At 37.2% G+C, this 20,871-nt stretch overlaps 2 protein-coding genes and 1 long non-coding RNA gene across 3 annotated transcripts in view; 1 reads left to right on the top strand and 2 right to left on the bottom strand.

Annotated features, from left to right (window-relative positions):
• LOC136847802 (uncharacterized) overlaps positions 1–20,871 on the top strand; it is a 33,097-nt gene that overhangs the window by 821 nt on the left and 11,405 nt on the right. The window contains exons 2-3 of the long non-coding RNA XR_010855849.1: positions 18,261–18,436; positions 19,237–19,430. This is a non-coding gene — a long non-coding RNA (uncharacterized lncRNA). The remainder of the gene's footprint in view (positions 1–18,260; positions 18,437–19,236; positions 19,431–20,871) is intronic.
• LOC136847590 (apolipoprotein D-like) lies at positions 5,311–8,356 on the bottom strand. The gene is made up of 5 exons (XM_067119308.1): positions 8,301–8,356; positions 7,848–7,986; positions 6,989–7,205; positions 5,983–6,143; positions 5,311–5,633 (listed from the first exon to the last, which is right to left on the bottom strand). Exons 2-5 carry the CDS (start codon positions 7,974–7,976, stop codon positions 5,412–5,414), a joined length of 729 nt encoding a protein of 242 aa, XP_066975409.1. The 5' UTR covers positions 7,977–7,986; positions 8,301–8,356; the 3' UTR covers positions 5,311–5,411.
• On the bottom strand, positions 13,881–18,351 carry LOC136847801 (apolipoprotein D-like). The gene is made up of 4 exons (XM_067119712.1): positions 18,218–18,351; positions 17,406–17,622; positions 15,931–16,091; positions 13,881–14,212 (listed from the first exon to the last, which is right to left on the bottom strand). Exons 1-4 carry the CDS (start codon positions 18,338–18,340, stop codon positions 13,982–13,984), a joined length of 732 nt encoding a protein of 243 aa, XP_066975813.1. The 5' UTR covers positions 18,341–18,351; the 3' UTR covers positions 13,881–13,981.

The following is a 20,871-nucleotide window of genomic DNA, read 5'->3' as shown; positions in this document are numbered from 1 at the left end:
TGGAAGTGTTACCATCCTTATGCATAGTAGCACAATGCAGGGTTTGGCAACAAGTAGACCAATGTTCAAAGTCCAGTGGAAACATGTTCTGTTCTTCTTTTAATATATTGTATTTGTATTTAGGCTAACAAAATAAATACCTTACCGTCGGAATTAAGGTACTTTAAATAAAAGCCATTTTACTCCATTTTGCAAAGAGTCAAGTGATTTGAAGTAATTAAATTAGTATTATCTTTGATGTTTTGTCTCAAGTAATGAATCGTTTTGTAGATTGTGCAACGAAACGCACATAAAACGCTGAAGGAATAGATTGCACCCGGGATGTTAAGTAATGGTTTAGTTATCCCTGAATTGAGATGGGGGAAGCCACGTGAGGATGCACTTTTTGTTATTATAAAACCTACTTATAATATACCTGTATATATATATATATATATATATATATATATATATATATATATATATATATATATATGTAATTCTCGTTGAAAAAACGTGAAATGAAAATATATTCCCCCTAAAATTATCTCTCTCTCTCTCTCTCTCTCTCTCTCTCTCTCTCTCTCTCTCTCTCTCTCTCTCTCTCTCTCTCTCTCTGAAAGCTTAGGCCCCATGAATATTCCGGTTAAAGGGTTGCATGGTTAAAGTAAACATCGAACAGGGAACATACCAAACCTAGACCCAGTTAGCGTCGAGTGGACGGGCACTCACTCTCGGACCCCTATGTTTCTATTCTCAGCCGGCTGGAATTAATTTCGTATGATGCATAATTACTTTATAAACGCTACAGTAATCTAGAGACAGGCTATACATGCCATAGTTTTTACAATAAAAAGTGTTCACAAAGTTATGTACAAAACTGCCTACGTTTCAGTGAGATCGGAATTATATGAAATTCCTTTCTTTGTTGGACTTTTGTCTGACTGCTGTCACATTTCGTATACAGATACGAGTTTTATAGTTTCCTTTTTTGGTATTGTAAAAATTGAACAAACAAAATCAGACCTTCATTTCATAGACTAGGATATATTTTTATCATTGATAATAACAGAGTCCCATTTCCGTCAGCCGAAAGATTAAGACCTACCTAAGCAAGTAGGTTAGGTTAGGTTAGGTTAGGTTCAGAGTGCAGCCGAAAGAAGTCGTGAAATATTAAAGGAAATAAAACATATCAAGTCACTTTTGGAGTAAAAGTGGGTAATAGGCAAGGGAAGTTCTTTCCCCCGTTCCTGCATGAGCAAAGAGTCTTGAGGCACGATTATGCCAACAGATCAGATAGCAAACTTGTGTTATCTGCTCATTTAAGCGTTAGTCCAGTTCGTTATGGGCCTCGTAGTAATTCATTTTTTAGTTAAACCTAAAAGTATTCATAAAAATTTTTTATTAAAAACGAGAAAATGCGCAGTGAACATCGAGTCAAGTGAGGGTGGTGGGTCCCAAGGTGCACATGGCCTGAGATAACATAGGGTTCTTTATGACACAGCAGTGGTGACGTTCTGTTGAATATGTATGTGTGTGTGTGTGTGTGCCAGGACTTATATGCATACACACATTCACAGATACATGCACTGTATTCCAGTAGGAAGCAGTTTCCCAGAATGGGTAGATTCATCAGCTCAAAAAAAAAAAAAAAAGAAACCTTCACTAGTAGTCCGTTGCTCATCGCCGCATTTCATATTTAATTTTGTAATTACTCATTGATTTCCTGGAATCCAAGTTTCATTGTATCAGTCACCTCCAGCGGTGACTTTCTCTTGGTGTGTTTGTTCTTGCTCATGCAACGATTGTAGTCTCATTTTTTTACCACTTTTCCCTGTACTTGTCGCCCAGGTTTAAAGGATATTCTTTGACCTTGGTTCCCTCTCTATGTCCGAACCGTCTTGGGGTATTCCAAGCAATCCTGTCATCTATTACTCTATCCCGTCATTTCATTTCAGTCACTTTCTTTCGTTATATTTAAGGTAGGGCTCACAAGCACATATTTTGGTTGCTCTCTTTGATTGCATATGATTTTATATGCAAGTTCAGTTTCTGTTTATTTAACAAAATCACGTTTTTTCTAAAATATATAAATACATATATGTGTGTGTGTTTGTGTGCATGTATGGAATACAGTTGAACAGAGTTGTATTATAAAATCGAGCATCAGCTAGTACATTCAAGTAAGAACAATGAAAAACAAGTTGAATGAGTTTTTCCAGGAACTTCATTGATACGAGTACTAGGCTCTGTTGCCTGGGACAATGTCTCCTATCCGGGCTCCACCCTCTTGTACTGAAGGTTATTGAGGACAAGAGTTCCATTATTACGCTGATAGTTCAAATCCTTATTATTATTATTATTATTATTATTATTATTATTATTATTATTATTATTATTATTATTATTATTATTATTATTATGTGTTTATAATAACCTAGAAGAGAGCAAAATGCCATTAACTTGCTAATCATTATTTCCATTGTATAGAACGACCTTATGTAAGAAAAATGGAAAAGTCTATACTGAAAATAGAATAAGAAAATGCAACACTCAGTACCCGTGTGTTGGTTATATCCGTCATATCCATTTAGAAGGGGTAATTCGAAGAAAATGCTATCAGATTAGTCGATGGTGTGTGTTGGGAAATGGGATAAAACTCGGTGGTATGCGATGTGTGCAGCCTGCATAAGTAAAACCTCAGGTATTGTGCAGGTACTTAGTTTCAGACTTCTTTTATGACGTGTTTGGGTTAGTTGGCAGCGCCTTGCCTTTAATTTGAGTAAGGTAAAAATTCATTGCTGTCACACACGTGACTCTGTGTTGATTATCTCCATGATATTCGCTCGGGAAATTCAAACGTTTTCAATTGAATCACTGTTGCATTGGGAAGTTGGGTAAAGCTCACTGGTATGCAAGGTGTGTTGACTGCCTAGGTAGAGCCTCAGGCACTGTGCAAGTATTTAAGCTCCAACTCCTTTCAACACCTATTTGGGTCAGTTATTAGTACCTTTGCCCCCTATTGAAGTCTGCTTCGAACCTGGTATGAGGTAAAATTTTATTTCCCATTCTTTTAATCTGACGGTATCATGGATTTTTAGGTCCCGTTGCTAGGTAACCAATTGGTTCTTAGCCACGTAAAATAAGTCTAATCCTTCGGGCTAGCCCTAGGAGAGCTGTTAATCAGCTCAGTGATCTGGTTAAACTAAGGTATATTTTTCTCAATAAACTCTATTCCTGGAACCCGTTTTACATCTATACCTGCATTATCATTTATATCTACAGGACTAATAAGGCAGCCAATCCAAAAATCACAATGTGCACCCCACGCGGTGCACTGTAGGTATTACTGAAAGTTCATTGCAGCGTTCCTTCGGTTCCTAGCTGCAACCCCATTTCATTCCTTTTACCGCACCTCCGTTCATATTCTCTTTCTTCCATCTTTCTATCCAACCTCTCTTAACAATTTTGTTTCATAGTGTAACTGCGAGGTTTTCCTCATGTTACAACTTTCAAACCTTTCCACTCCCAGTTTCCGTTTCAGCGCTGGATGACCTCATAGGTCCCAGCTCTTGGCCTTTGGCCTAAATTTTATATTCCACTCCATTCCATTCCACAGTGGGTGGATGAACCAGTTTACTCTTTGTGACGGGGATTAAAGAGGCTATTACTCATTAATTGCCTTTCAAACTTTGCTCTGTATATAAAAATATGTCTTTCGCATTAGTACTTAGAACCATGGTTTTATTCAGAATAGATATATATTCCAAAGAAGCTGGTCGTCTTACAGCCCTTACTACTTATTATTTTTATTTCTTCCATAAGTGATATTATTAATTGAAGAACCAGCTCATTTTTAAAGACCTTTGAGTAAATCATCCCACTGCAACTTCAGAAAATAATACTCTCAAATCTCCCAAGTCCATATTTAACTGATTTTCAAAATCCCGCTGGATTCTGCTTGCGTGTTTTTGACACCGCCTCAAACTTACTTGGTCTTCCTCCGTCATGGCTTACAGGAATAACATGCCATCAGTGTCTATGATTAGACGACGGTAACAAGGCCTTCTGCTTACTATGTTTTACGTCCCCTTCGAGAGAAAAAGTAGTTTTAGTTTTCTATTGAGATGGCTTTGTCTGTCCGTCCGCACTTTTTCTGTCCGCCCTCTGATCTTAAAAACTACCAAGGCTAGAGGGCTGCAAATTGGTATGTTGATCATCCACCCTCCAATCATCAAGCATGCCAAATTGCAGCCCTCTAGCCTCAGTAGTGTTTATTTCATTTAAGGTTGAAAACTTCGGCGTATTTTTTACTGTTTTACTTTGGATTGCTAGTCTCTTCCTTTGCTGGCAGCGTTCTTACCTGCTAATCAGCGTTCGTAGTGGTCATTTGATAATAATGCTTCTATCGAACAGCGTTGTTTCTATTCATATCCTTAACTTATTTTCTCGAATGAACTTCTCTTTGAACTACTACTCATTCTTCCCTTCAAGTGAATTGATTTAAGAATCAAGGGTTTTAAGACTGACTAAAATAATGACAGGGTGCGCATACATTTTCTCTGCAAATTCGGTGTGTGAGGGCTTCTTCCGTATCTGTGAGGATTCATCATGGTTCATTGAATAAATAATTATTTATTCAATTTTTTTCTAAATTTCATTATTCATAGACATGGTACATCGCAATGATAAAGATCACTCTTCTAACAATGTTTTAGTTTTCTGTAAAAGAAAATTATTGTGCTGGCTTTGTCTGTCCGCTCGCACTTTTTTTGTCTGCCCTCAGATCTTAAAAACTACTGAGGCTAGAGGGCTGCAAATTGGTGTGCTGATCATCAACCTTCCATTCATTCAACATACTAAATTACAGCCCTCTAGCCTCAGTAGTTTTTATTTTATTTAAAGTTAAAGTTAGCCATAATGGTGCGTCTGGCAACGATATAGGACATGCCACCACCGGGCCGTGGCCGAAAGCTTCATGGGCCACGGCTCATTGTACAGAAAACTCGATTGCACCGAGGAAACTTCGGCGCATTTTTTGCCTGTTTAAATGTCAGTCTCAGTGAGCTGCTACTGATATCAATCGCTTTTACCACTTGGCAGACGAGCTGACATGGTCCTCTCTGTGGTTTTTCGGCATTTTAAAATCTGGGCATTGGGAGACCCACTTGCATAATATTTTTCCCGTAATGATCCTGTGTACGATTATAATACTAGTAAAATTGCAAATTTCTTCTTCCATTTCCTTCGGAGTAGTAAGATACAAGGGTTGCTTCATGCAATGTTTTGAAAGCAGCTGAAGGACAATCACCAAAAAAAAAGTTATTTAAGGATCCGTAGTCTTTATTAACAAAGATAACACCACACCTGTGACTGAAGAAGTTAAAGCAAATCATAAATCCTAAGAACTGTAAGTTCCTTGGTGCTTAGTCTTAGTTTCCAGGATGTGGCACGTTGTTACGAGCGTATTCCCCAACTTGGTCCATATTTTGAAGATGCCGGATCTCCTCGTTGTTCAGAAGACCCAGAAGGCTGAGACCATTCGCGTCCATCTTTATGTTGAAGTCGTTGTTGTCAAGCGGGACACAACTGGTGTGATCGATAGGACTCATTCGATCCAGGTTGACCGAGTGCTTTACGAGGTGCTTCTCCAACTGCGATGAATGACGAATACAATCAGTTTCTAGTTGTGCAGGAAGTTCAGTGCTTGGCGCTATTTAATTTTCAGTTTATGAAAAATTAAGAGAAAACAAGGAGGTCTTGTTTGGTCTCATTGAATCGGCTGCCATGTAATTTACGAAAAGTGGCTACAAAGACCATCAGCATCATTATAACTTAATGAAGGGAGATTTAATTGAAACCTATGAATTTAGTTTTCATCATTTTTTTTATAAACTAAACTGTCCTTCTTCCTATTAATTACTAATATTACATTCTTTTGGAGTCTGACAGGCAAGTTGATGGTCTTGTGACTTGTTCCACAAGAAATTCCGGAAAACTTACCATTTTTATTGTGGTGTCAGGAAGAGAGGGGGTGCGACTGTAGATGGTTGCAGAGAGACGGTGGAAGATGGTCATAGACTGGCACTCAATGTCTAAAGCATAGTTCAAGTAGTCTGTGTCCAGGATGGTAAAAAACGTATCGACGATGTGGTTCATGAAATCTGTAATGAAATGGCATTCAAAATATAGCCAGGCTTTAAGGCATACGTCAGTTTCAACAAATTTTAACATTTTCATCCTGTCATGTGATATGGGTTATCCCAGTTTTCCTAGTTAAAAAGACGTTTCAGGTTGATCACCCCCATGTTTTATTTACAAACTGGTAAGAATTCTGAGCTGTGTTCAGGTTAATGAGGTCGCTACAGCTTAATTTTCATGTAAATTGACATCAAATTAACAACTGTCAAATGCCAACATATGCAGCTGGCACATGCAAGATATGAAATGACGATTTTCCATCAGCTGTTACTAGTGAAAATCTTTTTAGGATTTCAGCAGATCCCTCCAAAACATCATTTTGCGCCAATGGTCCTTTAAAGAGTATACAGCAGCATATAGCCAGAAGAAAGACAAAAGAAGACGACTTATACTTACAATGTCTACTAGTTCTGATTATTTTAATACTGTCACTGAAATCTGGGACGTAGAATCTAGTGCACAATAGCAATGACTTACCATTAAAACCCTCATTTAAGAACTTACTTCCATCCCATTCAAGCTTCACTCTAGCTTTGTGAAGAACTTACTTCCATCCCATTCAAGCTTCACGCTAGCTTTGTGGAGAACTTACTTCCGTCCCATTCAAGCTTCACGCTAGCTTTGTGAAGAACTTACTTCCATCCCATTCAAGCTTCACGCTAGCTTTGTGAAGAACTTCCATCCCATTCAAGCTTCACGCTAGCTTTGTGAAGAACTTACTTCCATCCCATTCAAGCTTCACGCTAGCTTTGTGGAGAACTTACTTCCATCCCATTCAAGCTTCACGCTAGCTTTGTGGAGAACTTACTTCCATCCCATTCAAGCTTCATACTAGCTTTGTGGCTTGGGTCCATCGTGAGTTTGCCTACGTTGGTGACGGTCATATCCAGAGGGCCCATCTGGGAGAGGGAAGGCGTCCGGAGCTCTTGGATGGTGAGGACGTTGTCGCCCTCGAGTCCGAATTTGGCCATCAAGCAGGGGCTGGTCGTGACCAGCTTCTTAATGATGTACCATCTGCCGCTAAACTGTTGAAGGAAGAATAGGGCATCCCAAACTAGTCTTGAGATTCTTGTTTAAGCAATGCAACGGAAGTAAAGCAAATATGATTATATACATATTTATTTTTAGATATTTTTATATGAAATTTCTTTTGAAACTTATTTACTTATTTTTAGTTTTCTATTTAAATCTATTACGGCGTCAGTAACCTAGATGTTGTGACGCCAGTTTTAATAGACATAACCAATCAATCAATCCAAGTTCTATTATTTTTATGAAATCCAGCCCATGACGTGTTGCTGTACGGCTGGGCGAATGGTTGAAAAATACTCATTGAATGCTTTTCCTAAATAATTTTATGCCTATATAAGAACCACCATGATGTACTTAGAGAGCCTCTGAAAACTCATGCAATATTTTTCAATAAATCAAAGCCACTTCGAACGATAAGATAAGCAATACTAATTCTATGTAATTCAAGAATAAAAGACAAAGAGATAGTTGAATCATTCTTGATAAATTCCCGCCGTAGGCGCAACTGATCATATTTGTGTAAGAGACAGAACTTAGTTTCAAATCACCCATTTCCCTTGATCAGTCAGTAATAAAAGAATCACAAATTTACATTTACCAGCAACTTTGGTACTTATAACTTCTTGACGACTCACCTTCTTCGGATCAAAGTTAGGCATCGGATCAGCCTTTTTGCAGGATCCCCATTTCAGTTGATGGGTGGAGCCCTCATTCAGCACAGATCCTAAGATCACGAGAGCCAGCAAAACTTTTATGCTTCCCATTCTGTCGTTTCTAAATGAAAGAAAAAATAAAGTCTGGGAGATACATAACCTGCGCAGAGTATTGTTTCCTCAACTGTTTACGTTTGTGCGTAAGTGCATTTATGCACAAACTTAAACGCATTTGCATGCTTACAATAAAGCCTTTCTATACAGTAACACAATAACAAAGAAGCGTAGGTAACTTGTTTGTCAGTAAAATCGTATTAAATAATCAAACAGAAACTAAGAACTTGATTATGATCGATCAGACTTAATCTCTAACATATCTTCTAACAACATGCAAAACTCGGTGCTCTATGAATTATCCAGTACTCCACAACATACGTCACTGTAAGAGAAATCCAGATTTCACAAATCTCTGGGCAGAGAGCAGGCCAGGAACTGTATGAGCCTAACCCGGCCTTCCGGCTTGTTATATAACTAGGCTCGTTATAGTTCAGTGAAGGAAATGAAGGGATCTTACCGGTCACGTGCGGTTTATAATTACGTTTCTCAGATTTAATTGACGATTGCATCTTCTCGGAAAACACGCAATGGCTAGTAACTAATTTATATGTTCACCTTCATTTTACCACACGTGATGTCATCTAGTGTTATCCCCCGTACGGGGTTAGTACCGGTGCACTGTAGGCATTACTTAAGGTTCTTTGCAGCGTGCCTTCGGCCCCTAGCTGCAACCCCTTTCTTTCCTTTTACTGTACTTCCTTTCATATTCTCTTTCTTCCATCTTACTTTCCACCCTCTCCTAACAATTGATTCATAGTGCAGTTGCGAGGTTTTCCTCCTGTTACACCTTCCAAGCCTTTTACTGTCAATTTCCATTTCAGCGCTGAATGGCCTCGTTGGTCCCAGTGCATAGCCTTTGGCCTAACTTCCATATTCAATCAATCAATCAATCTAGTGTTATCGAAATGCAAGAAGTGATTCTCTGAAGGATCTAATTACTCTTCTAAATTGCAACTTGAAAGCAATAAACCGAATCAAGGCGTTACAATATAAGGTATCTTTAGGGCTGTATTCAGTCTTATCTTAATTTCAGATCTCTCAATTTTTGGATAATTTTTGAATTATTTAGGTGCAAGACGTGAAAACTAGAACAACGTACGTTTTCCTTGTAGATTTTGAAGGCATTTTGTTTTTAAGACTGAAGAGCATTATTGTGACCGCACAGCGCAATATTAATCCAGGTGAAAGAATTTGATAAATGAAATTAATTTGTTCGTTGCTGGAGTAAAAAAAAATTTTGTTTTTAGAACTGGAAATCAAGAAAGAGCTTCAGTTTCTAGCATAGGCATCTTATGATGTAAAAATGCACCGCACGTAGAAGTGACAACTGTATTCTTTTGTTCTAAGCCTCAATAAACATCTAGTTCTTTAATGTTGGTGACTTTATTGAAAATAGTAAGACTGTTTCGCGAAGCTCTTTTCGGAACACCAGTAGATGAGAGTTTATTTTCATAGGAAAAAATAGGAAATTATGGTTGTCCGGAGGAAAACCCGTAAAATGTTTCCGTGCAAGAACATTGACGATAGGGATAGGATTAATGTCCCTACACCAGGATTAGGAAAGTAATTTAATGTTAAAAAATTAAGTATTATAAAAGTCAGAGACTTGCAATAATGTCTTCACTGGAGAACTTCGACATTTTGTGGCTGTAAATATTGTGATAATCTGTCGTCTCAGATGATTAAGCCGCTTGAGACTTATATGGACTATAAGAGACTTTGGGATGTTATTACAATATAGTTTAGTGCAAGATAAATCCATCTACATTGGTCTTATCAAAATGAGTAAATTACCTCTGGGTTCATTAACTGGATTATTGATAAATAATAATGTAAAGTACTTTTAATGAAGTTTTACATTCATATTAGATATATAATATATATTATATATATATATATATATATATATATATATATATATATATATGTATATATATACATAGGGTGTGTGTGTTTGTGTACATGCGCACGCGCGCTTTTGTGTTTATGCATGTATATACCAATATATAAATACATATATACACATAAACACATACTAAACAGCAGCGCGCGTGCGCATGCACACATACACCTATATTTTGAATAAACAGTCGAATGCAGGGATTGAGTCCTTTACGTTTCCATGGGTATATATATATATATATATATATATATATATATATATATATATATATATATATATATTCTGTATATGTATATAGCCTATATACATATACATATACAGTATATATATATACATATAGACCCATGGAACATAAAGGACTCAATCCCGCATTCGTCTGTTTATTCAAAATGTCATCAGCTTCAAATCCGAGCCCTAGTTCCCACAGAAAGAAGAAACCACCTTTTTTATGGGTCTTCCCAGTAGCATAGTAACGTCCCCTTGTTCTTCTTCACCTCTAAAAGGACGAGAGGACATCCCAACCTTGATCTGCTGTCGCGTCGGCAAAAGTGCTTCCCATTCTCCTAGCTGAGTTGTAGAAAACGTGACCCCTGTAGTATACAATGCGGTTTAGGGATTGTAGAAAACGTGACTCCTATACAATACGGTTTAGGGAATGTATTGGGAAATAAAAGATGCGGATGTATTCTGCGCAAGGGCTTCATCCTTGATTCAGCATTCGGTAGATTGATGTGGTAGTGGTGGTCGTCCTTTTCTTTCTGGAGCCGCTGTTTATGATAGAGAATGGATTTTTTATATATATATACACTTATAATATATATTTTATATATGTATATTATATATGTATATGTATATATATATGTGTGCGTGTGTGTTCGTGTGTATAGTGAGTGTGTGTGTGTGTGACGTAAGATCCACAATGAAATTTATGTTACAAGACAGTGCATAAATGTATATAAAAGTATATATATACACACACTATATATATATATATATATATATATATATATATATATATATATATATATATATGTATATTCTTTGCGGATCTTACTTCACATTTCTAAGGAGTACGACATAGTGTTTTTATATATCGTATATTTATATATATGTGTATGTATATGTATATGTAGACACACAAAGCACAACCCCACACACAACAAAGCATTCCTTGTCATAAGCTGTGGCTCCAGGGAGAAAAGGGTAACAGGCAATGCCACATTTATCTCTTAAATGCTGAATCAGTGATGAAGCCCCTGTGCAGAAAACATCCGCAGCTTTAACCACTGTGCTGCATGATACAGAACTTCAATTTTTCCAGCAACTCGCTTAAGGGAATGAGAAGCACTATTGCCGACGCGGCAGTAGATAAAGGTTGGGATGTCCTCTCGTCCTTTTAAAGGTCGAGAAGAATAAGAGGACATTACTAGGCTATTTGAAAAGACCATGACAAGGTAGTTTTTTTTTTTTTTTTTGTGGGAACTGGAGCTCGGATTTGAAGCTGATGACATTTTGAATAAACAGCCATATGCTGTCTTGATTGGTTTTCTGTCCATTAATCTTTTGAACTTAACTGAAATTAATTTTTAATGGCATGTAGAATAAAACGTACGTACCAATGCCAGTATTTAGCTTTGCCTCTAAAACAGTGAAAAGTATAGTTTTCTCTAAGAATGTAAATCATCCCACCTTTGGCGATCTGACGGACAATGCCTGTTTTTTTTTTTTTTGTTGGGGGGGGGGGGGGGCCGGTTGGACTTGTGGGAACTTACCAGACAACAAGAAGGCTGTCGAAGCGGTACATTTATTTGCCCCCTGTTAATAAGGAAGGAAAAATCTGTTTTCAGTCTAAATAAGCGTTATGATTTTCCTTTTTCTTTTCATGCTTTTATCGGGCCTGGAGATAGCTACGTAGATGACATATGGATTTAGGGATTGTTTGAATTCTTTTAAAAAATTACATTAAATGAACAAACAAGTTCATTAATCATATATTAAACAGTTCTTTATTCCCCCATGGCAAAAGCTACGTTTGCATGGGTACGGTATTCATCATCAGCTCTATCTAAGTCAAGATAAATAGAGCACCCTATTAATCCTGATCTAAGTAACCTGAACTAACTGACAAGGAGTGCGTTCAGATCATTTTCGACTTTTAAAACGAGAGAAAATTTATTAAGGATACAAGAACGATTTCCTCTGGAAGCCTCTGGAGACATTTTCCATTTGTGGCATTATGATCCCCCTTTCAGTTCTTGAACTGAATTGAATATAGAATTTAGGCCAAAGGCCAAGCACTGGGACCTATAAGATCATTCAGCGCTGAAACGGAAATTGACAATAAAACGTTTGAAAGGTGTAACAGGAGGAAAACCTCGCAGTTGCACTATGAATCAATTGTTAGGAGAGGGTGGACAGTAAGGTGGAGGAATGAGAATATGAAAGGAGGTACAGTAAAGGGAACGAAAGGGCTTGTTGCAGCTAGGGACCGAAGGCACGCTGCAAAGAACCTTTAGTAATGCCTACAGTGCACCGCATGAGGTGCGCTGACGACACTAACCCCCTTCGGGGAAGGCTTCAGTTCTTTGCTCTTGGTTGCTTGAGCATTGGTGACGAATAAATTGGACCTGACTTCGCAGGTTCTGCATTGAGTATCTTCTGCTTCCTGAGAGTCATGTCACTTTTAACTGATCAAAAATGTAGCTCTTCCTACTCTACTGCCATAGCCATTATCACTAAGGCTTAAGATCTTTCCCACTTCTTCCCTTGCATTAATCTCATTCCATGATGTAACTCTGAACCATAAATTTGTTCTGTTACTCACCAGCACATACACTATTTGAGTGTGGTCGTTTGGCTCCGTTATAATGCAGTAACTTCTGATTAGATGTAATTATTTTTTATATGGCAATTTTCCTGAGAGTACAGCTTGAATATAAACAGGTAAAGAATGCGCCGAAGTTTCTTCGGCGCAATCGAGTTTTCCGTACAGCCGCTACAGCGTATAATCAAGGCCACAGAAAACAGATCTATCTTTCGGCCGTCTCTGTATAATGCTGTATGAGCCGCAGCCCATGAAACTTTAACCACGCCCGGTGGTGGCCTATATCGTTGCCAGAAGCACGATCATGTGTAACTTTAACCTTGAATAAAGTAAAAACTACTGAGGCTAGATGGCTGCAATTTGGTATGTTTGATGATTGGAGGGTGGATGATCAACCTACCAGTTTGCAGCCCTCTAGCCTCAGTAGTTTTTGAGATCTGAGGGCGAACAAAAAAAATGAGGAGAGAATAAAGCGCGGACGGACAGACAAAGCCGGCACAATAGTTTTATTTTACAGAAAACTGTTGTTTTATCTTTTTAATTGTTGTTGTTGTTTTAGTCTTTAGGAAGCAATTCTCTCGTATTCAGGGTTTCCTGGATAGTTCAAGTTCAGCTGTTGTTTTATTTTTTATTTGAAATTGTTGTGCTATTTTTTAGGAAGTAATTCTCTCGTATTCATGGTTTAAGGAACAGTACTTTACTGCAACCAATAGAGTTTGATTATGAGGTTTCTGGTCACAATATAGACATTTAATTGGACTTCTCTATCTACCCCGTAGGGGGGTAGCGCCGTCAGTGCACCTCATGCGGTGCACTGTTGGCATTACTTAAAGTTCTTTACAGCGTGCCTTCCTTAGGTCCCTAGCTGCAACCGCTTTCGTTCCTTTTACTGTACCTGCTTTCATATTCTCTTTTTTCCATCCTACTTTCCGCCCTCTCCTAACAAATGATTCATAGTGCAACTGCGAGGTTTTCCTCCTGTTACACCTTTCACACCTTTCACTGTCAATTTCCGTTTCAGCGCTGAATGATCTCACTGGTCCCAGTGCTTGGCCTTTGGCCTAAATTCTATATTCAGTTCAGTTCTCCTCTATCTAACGAACTTCAAAGTGCAGCTATCCCTTCTATAAAGCCAGTTAAGGTTGGAGGCGAGAAAAATAAAACATTTTCATTATACCACTTTTTAATTACTGGGTTTTCAATCACGCAATATCCCTGCCCAAGATACAAACACTCTCAGAACGTAGCGTTAAAGAACTCCTGTCTTCCACCTCAAGGCTTGTTTCCAGTTTTATTCTGAACGTTGTTCTCCGCGTATTCCTTAACTTGGTCCAAGTTCTCAAGTTTCTGGATTTCGTCGTTCTGAAGGAGACCCAAAAGACTGAGGCCCTTCTCGTCAATCTTGATGTTGTAGTCGTTGCTTTCGAGTGGGACGCAGTTCTTCTGATCAATAGCACTCATCCGGGTCAGGTCAACGTTGAGTTGTTGTAGCTTGGTTTCCAACTGAGAAAGAGTCCAAAAACGATTAGATTTTGCTTATGTAATAAATGTAAATATATATAAAAATATATATATATATATATATATATATATATATATATATATATATATATATATATATATATATTTATATTATATATACACATATATATATATATATATATATATATATATATATATATATATATATATATATATATATATATATATATATATATATATATATATATATATATGTATACAAACGAGAAGCTTTCGAGAACCTGCTCGATTCTCCTTGTCACTGGAGCAGGTTCTCGAAAGCTCTCGTTTTCTTCTCTATTCTGATGTCTGTTCACATTTACACGATTGTGGATCTCTTCACCATTTCAGTGACTCATGCTATTATGAGATCTTTACGAATAATAATAATAATAATAATAATAATAATAATAATAATAATAATAATAATAATAATAATAATAATAATAATAATAATAATCAGCCTCGTGCGAAAATTCTTTTCCTTTGTGGATTCTGGATGGGAATCGGTAAATATATTATCACCTCTGTAGCTTAAAAATCAAAATGCAATTTACGGACATCGGGATAGTCGTATAAAAGAAATTGGGCGGTAGTCACGTAATCATGAATTACCAAAGACATTCCTCTCTGTATAAACTAAGAAACATAATTTTGCGTAACTTTTGAATAAAACAAGACTGGTGGAAGTTGCTTCATGGTTCTTAAATAATAGAAGGCAAAAGAAGCCAGTTTTCCTGCTGGTTTTATGAACTGTATTGCTTTGGAACTTTGAGATCTAAAGGAGTCAGAATCAAAGGGAACCATTTGTTTTTATGTATGTTCGTTTAAGCAATAAAAGCCTCGAAAAGCGAAAATTGTATTTGGTTTTTACATGTCTTCTTGAGGGTAAATCACGGCGTTTTTGCTCGAACATTTGTAGCATGACTCCTCAGTATAAGTTTTCATAAAAGCAACTTCATTGTTAGGTAAACGTGATTTTTACTAGTGATCTGAAATGCCCATACCTAAAAGAACTAAGACGATGTTGCCGCTTGAAAGAATAATTATCAATTAAGAGCAATGTATTCTAAATGTAAATGTATCTAGTTCGAGATTGGTTATAATTTACTGAATAAAAACTTAAAGAAAAAAAATGTTAACGACAAAGCTAGGAAGGACGACAGAAATTTCATAAACTTAGTTGTCAGGCGATACTCGGGATATTTTAGCAATATTTTAACTAAATACAAAAGCTTTACCATTTCATTAAACTTAAAGGCCGTCACTAACGCTCAGGTATACCTACGCAGTTATGCCTGCACAGTCGGCCTGTACAGGCAAAACTGAACCCACTAGCGCTCAGTTATACCTGAGCAGTTATGCCTGCACAGTCGGCCTGTACAGGCAAAACTAAACCAACTAACGTTCAGTTTTGCCTGCACAGGCATAACTGCGCAGGTATAACTGAATGTTATTGGGTTCAGTTTTGCCTGCACAGGCATAACTGCGCAGGTATAACTGAACGTTAGTGGGTTCAGTTTTGCCTGAGCAGGCCGACTGTGCAGGCATAACTGCGCAGCTATAACTGAGCATTAGTAGCAGCCTTTAGGGTTCCAGGCTAAGATTTCATTCAGCAAAATTCTTAATCACGCTCCCTACAGATTCTCCGTTTGGAGTGAAGAGGCTCAAGCGAGCTTTATCTTTCCCGGGAGGCTTACCATCTTCATCGTTTCACTTGGAATCGTGGCATTGCGGCCATAGATGGTGGCTGAGAGACGGTGGAAGATGGTGAAGGACTGACATTCCATGTCCAAGGCGTATGTCGTGTAGTCGGTGTCCAGGATAGCGTAGGATGTCGTTACGATGTCCTTCAGGAAATCTGAAGTTGGCAAAACACAATCAGATTAGGTGAGAAATGGGAACGAAAGAAACAGTCGTGAAATTCTAGCAGATATGACACTTCTTTTATGATAAGAAATAAACACTCCTCCTTACATTCCTAAGTTTATATAAAAAACAAGGTATACCAAGGATAAGGTCAAAGAGGCATGCACTTGTCCAAGGGTGCATCTACACTTCAGTAAAACATCATAAACATTAAAACATATCACAAACACTTTTTGCGCACACATCACAAACAGGTTGAATGCAACTAAATGACTTAATTGGTAGTTCTAAAGTGTATCGGGCTGTATCATGAGCTCAATGTATACCATCCTCAAGGATGAGCCCACACTACAGTAAAACATGGGATAAACACATTTGTACCTTGTAGCCTAACCAGCGATTCATACGATTATCCAGTATTTGCCCAACATCCGTTCTCCACTTGCAGTCTTTGACTTGTTTTCAATCTGTTTGTGATATGCATGCTACAAGCTACCAATGTGTGTTTTTGTCATGTTTCACTGTAGTGTAGGCTAAGGATGGTATGCTTTGAGCTCATGATACAGCTTGGTACACTTGGAGGGTCTTTTAAAGCCTAACAATCTTAATACTTTAAAGATAAATGAAGACCTTATGTAGTGTCCAAAATAGAAGAAAAATAGTAAATTCAATTCTGACTTTCCTTGCAAGAAAACAAAGTTTGCTGTGTTAACAAGGGGGATACAGCACAAAGCCTTGGCCTTCTACTAGAAAATAATTTTTAATTCTCTTAATAAAAAAACATTTTACATGCAGATAATAGTATCCTTATTCTCTATCTTTACAGTAGCAATAGAAGGCCCAAATAAGCTAAATAAGTAAATATATCAGTAAGGAGGAGAGAAGATATAATACTTCTGTATAGTTCAGACCTGGCCCCTAGGTGGCTAGTGCTGTCAATGCACCACACGCAGTGACTGTAGGCATTACTTAAGGTTCTCTGCAGCATCCCTTCGGCCCCTAGCTGCACCCCCATTTCATTCCTTTTACTGTACTTCTGTTCATATTCTCTTTCTTCCATCTTACTTTCCACCCCATCATAACGACTGATTCCTAGTACAACTGCAAGTTTTTCCTCCTGTTACACCTCTAAAAATTTTAACTCTGAATTTCCTTTCAGCACTGAATGACCTGATAGGTCACAGCGCTTGGCCTAAATTTTATATTCCATTCCATAGTTCACACCTGGAATTGAGAATGGAGCACAAGCCGTGTTTTCATAGCATCGTTTCTAATCAAACAGTAACTTCACAACACAAACACTTACTTCCGTCCCACTTAAGACGCATGCTAGCCTTTTGGGTGGGATCCATCGTGAGTTTGCCAACGTTGGTCACAGTAATTTCCAGAGGAATCATCTTAGTGAGGGAGGGGGTCCTAAGCTCTTGGACGGTGAGGACGCTGTCGCTCTCGATTCCGAATCTCGCCAACATGCAGGAGCTGTCCGTGGCCATTTTCTTAATCACGTACCAATCGCCGACCAACTTCAGAGAGAGAAATAGGGTACTAACTGAGCTTCAGCGGTAATTCTGTTTAACTTAAGCGTCGCTTGTGTCGTGTAATTTTTTCTTGATTCAAATCCCTACATGTACATAAGTTCAGTATTGTGTATAAAGTTAAGTATACCTTAGTTTTACCAGGCCACTGAGCTGATTAACAGCTCTCCTAGGGCTGCCCCGAAGGATTAGACCTATTTTATGTGGATAAGAACCAATTAGTTACTTAGCAACGGGACCTACAGCTTATTGTGGAATCCGAACCACATTATAGCGAGAAACTGTGTATAACCTGCTTGTGGTCCATAAGGTATGTAAATAAAGTCCCAGTTGCATATTACGTTTTCTCTCTCTATTACGTTTTCATTCATACCCCGCAGTTACCGATTATATCAAGGAGGTTTTTATTTATACAGCATTTAGTAACAATTTATTATTTCCCGAGAGCACAGACGCCGAGGGTTTTGGCATTTCTTAATCAGCTCTGTTAAGCAGGGTAATCATGACGGACAAATATTTCTTCGAAATACACATGTTTCACTTGACCACAACTGCTGTGTCTTACAAGAAGTCAGGCACCTACCTTTTTCGGATCGAAGTTAGCCATTGGGGTCATTTTTTTGCAGGAGCCCATCTTCAACTGGTGGGCGGCGGCCTCGCCGAAAACTAACCCCAAGACTACTGCAGCCACCAAAAGCTTCATCATGGCTCGTAATTTCGTCTCTGCAAGAATGAAGAGGCTGAAAAATTACTTACAGAAGATTGTATTTAGGAAGCTGTTATTCCTTCATGTATATATGAGGTAAAGTGAATTGGACAATAAACGACATTTTTAGCTTAATGTTTGGAGGTTATATATATATATATATATATATATATATATATATATATATATATATATATATATATATATATATATATATATATATATATATATTTTTTCAAATATATGCCTTTTCTGACAAAAAGGTTTCAGGTTTCAATTTATAAATGTTTATGTACAGTAAGGCATACAACTTACAAAACACAAAGGGAAAGCACTAGCAATGAAAACTATATAAAAAAGCATATCTTCTGAAATCATTGTTACTTTTATTTTAGAGAAACTTATGGCTAGGGGATTTTGAATATGCTGAAATATCCTGTAAAATTTATTTCTGTATTTTGTCTAGTAACTTTATGTAAAGCTAGAATAAAAAGTACAGAGATAAATTAATTTTCCCTTGCATTCATAAGGAAAAAGAATAGCAATATTATATACACATACATATATTATTAATATATGTATATCTATGTGTGTGTGTGTTTTGTATGTGTTTATATATATATATATATATATATATATATATATATATAATATATATATTTATATATATATATATATATATATATATATATATATATATATATATATATATATATATATATATGATTATGTATATGAATATATATCTATATACAGTATATATATATATATATATATATATATATATATATATATATATATATATACATAAATTTTTGTGCATTTGTGATAATATCTAGAGTTCAATATTTGGAATTTACAAAAACTCCACAACTCATTGGTATTCTGTTTTCCAGGCTGATCTCACCATTGGCGCTACAGTAACACCAGCGCACAAAGGCAAAAGGAAGTTAAGGAGCCAGTTTTCCACTAACCTGTGAACTGGAAGGACACTGCAGACCGACTGAGCTAACCCGGCCCCCCTCGTACTTGTTATATAAGTCGGCGCGTTACACCCCAGCGCGTTTAATGACTGGATCTTCAGCGCGCGGTAAGTTCGTTATCACTTTGCCGTGATTTATTTGACGGCGGTTGTTCTGGGAAGGGACGTGACGCACCGAAAGTGAATTTGTCTTCCAGCACACTGCTCAAAAACTGTTACTTATTCATCACACGTGGAATAGATATATTAATCGACTGTCGCTTGCGTGAAATCAAGTGTGGGAAGGGTAGCGAAATATATTGTGGTACTCAGAGTATTGAAAGGGAAATATTATCAAAAGATTTCAGTTAGCTCTTCCTTGAAGTTGTTGTCAGGAGTCTGATTGGCATGGGAAAAAGTATTTATTATGCTGAACGCTCCGGGGACTGTCTCCCGCCGTGCTTTGAAATTCACTGCCTACTCTTGTTCTCTCATACTCTTGCAGTCTTTTATTCCACAAGCCTAAGCCTTTAGGAGAAAATGTTTAGCAGCTATATTGACTGGGTATCACTGAAACAAATATAAGTTTACTGTGACTGAAATGAAATACATCGTAAACACTTTTCTCATGTCCAAAAAATTGTAATTTTCAGGCAGAATCCTTCAACATTTATGTTACACTGCGAAGCGTATTCTTCCTAGATGCACATTGAAAGGGTTTTATATTGTGAGAAATTTTTATTTTCAGTCTGATTTTACAGTACTCCCTTGACCCTGATTTTACTACATCAAGAACGTTTCTCTCCTTAAAATGCATAAAAAAAATCTGTTGTCTTTAATCTAATACACGAGAAGCCTCTCAGGAGTCACTTGCGCCTCACTTAAAAAGACCGTGCTATAGATGAGCATATGATCTTTGTCATTGAAATTGCTATTTTTAACCATAAACATCAAACCTGATTTTTTGTCAGTTATTAATATTATTATTGTTGTTATTACAAGCCAGTCTGCATCCTTAGTTAAAAAGCAGAAAGTTACAAATCTAAGGCTCCAAACAAGGAAAGCAGCCCAATGCAGAACGGGAAATTGAGATGAAAAGAATAAACTATGAAGGAGAAATAACAAAGAAAAACAAATACGTGAAATCATAAAAACGAAACAAATAACACATGAACTATGATAAATGGGTTTGCACCAAGTCTGAACTTAAGAACCGACTCAACTACAGGATTAGGAAAATTATTCCACAATTTGCTCCCAAAAAGAATAACACTTCTAGAAAACTGGGTATGGAAAATCATAAGAGAAAAGGCAAGAATGTTAGAATTGAGGGTATATCAAGTATTATGCAGTGGAAGATCTGAAATCAAAAGGATGATCAGAATTCAAGTTTATCACCTATAATTTGCACCATGAACTAATTATAGTCAAATTTCTGTTAAGAGATTCAGCAACAATAGGTTCTTCCCCAGAGTATGGGGTCAATGTAAAGAGAGTACCATCATCTGCATGAGCAATAACATGGTTTCCAAGGCCAAACCACATATATATATATGTAAAATAATGGGAG

Source organism: Macrobrachium rosenbergii, chromosome 17, assembly GCF_040412425.1.
Source record: "Macrobrachium rosenbergii isolate ZJJX-2024 chromosome 17, ASM4041242v1, whole genome shotgun sequence".
Classification (NCBI taxonomy): Eukaryota; Metazoa; Arthropoda; class Malacostraca; order Decapoda; family Palaemonidae; genus Macrobrachium; species Macrobrachium rosenbergii.
Note: the sequence above shows the minus strand (reverse complement) of the source record. Positions and strands in the feature narration are given on the sequence as shown.

Coding starts and splice junctions, on each gene's coding strand:
- LOC136847590 (XM_067119308.1), bottom strand. CDS start 7,976: ATGGGAAGCATAAAAGTTTTGCTGGCTCTCGTGATCTTAGGATCTGTG. Junction 7,206..7,847: donor CTAACTTTGATCCGAAGAAG/GTGAGTCGTCAA, acceptor TTCCTTCAACAG/TTTAGCGGCAGATGGTACAT. Junction 5,634..5,982: donor CTGACACCACAATAAAAATG/GTAAGTTTTCCG, acceptor CATTCATCGCAG/TTGGAGAAGCACCTCGTAAA.
- LOC136847801 (XM_067119712.1), bottom strand. CDS start 18,340: ATGATGAAGCTTTTGGTGGCTGCAGTAGTCTTGGGGTTAGTTTTCGGC. Junction 17,623..18,217: donor CTAACTTCGATCCGAAAAAG/GTAGGTGCCTGA, acceptor CTCTCTCTGAAG/TTGGTCGGCGATTGGTACGT. Junction 16,092..17,405: donor GCGTCTTAAGTGGGACGGAA/GTAAGTGTTTGT, acceptor TGCCAACTTCAG/ATTTCCTGAAGGACATCGTA.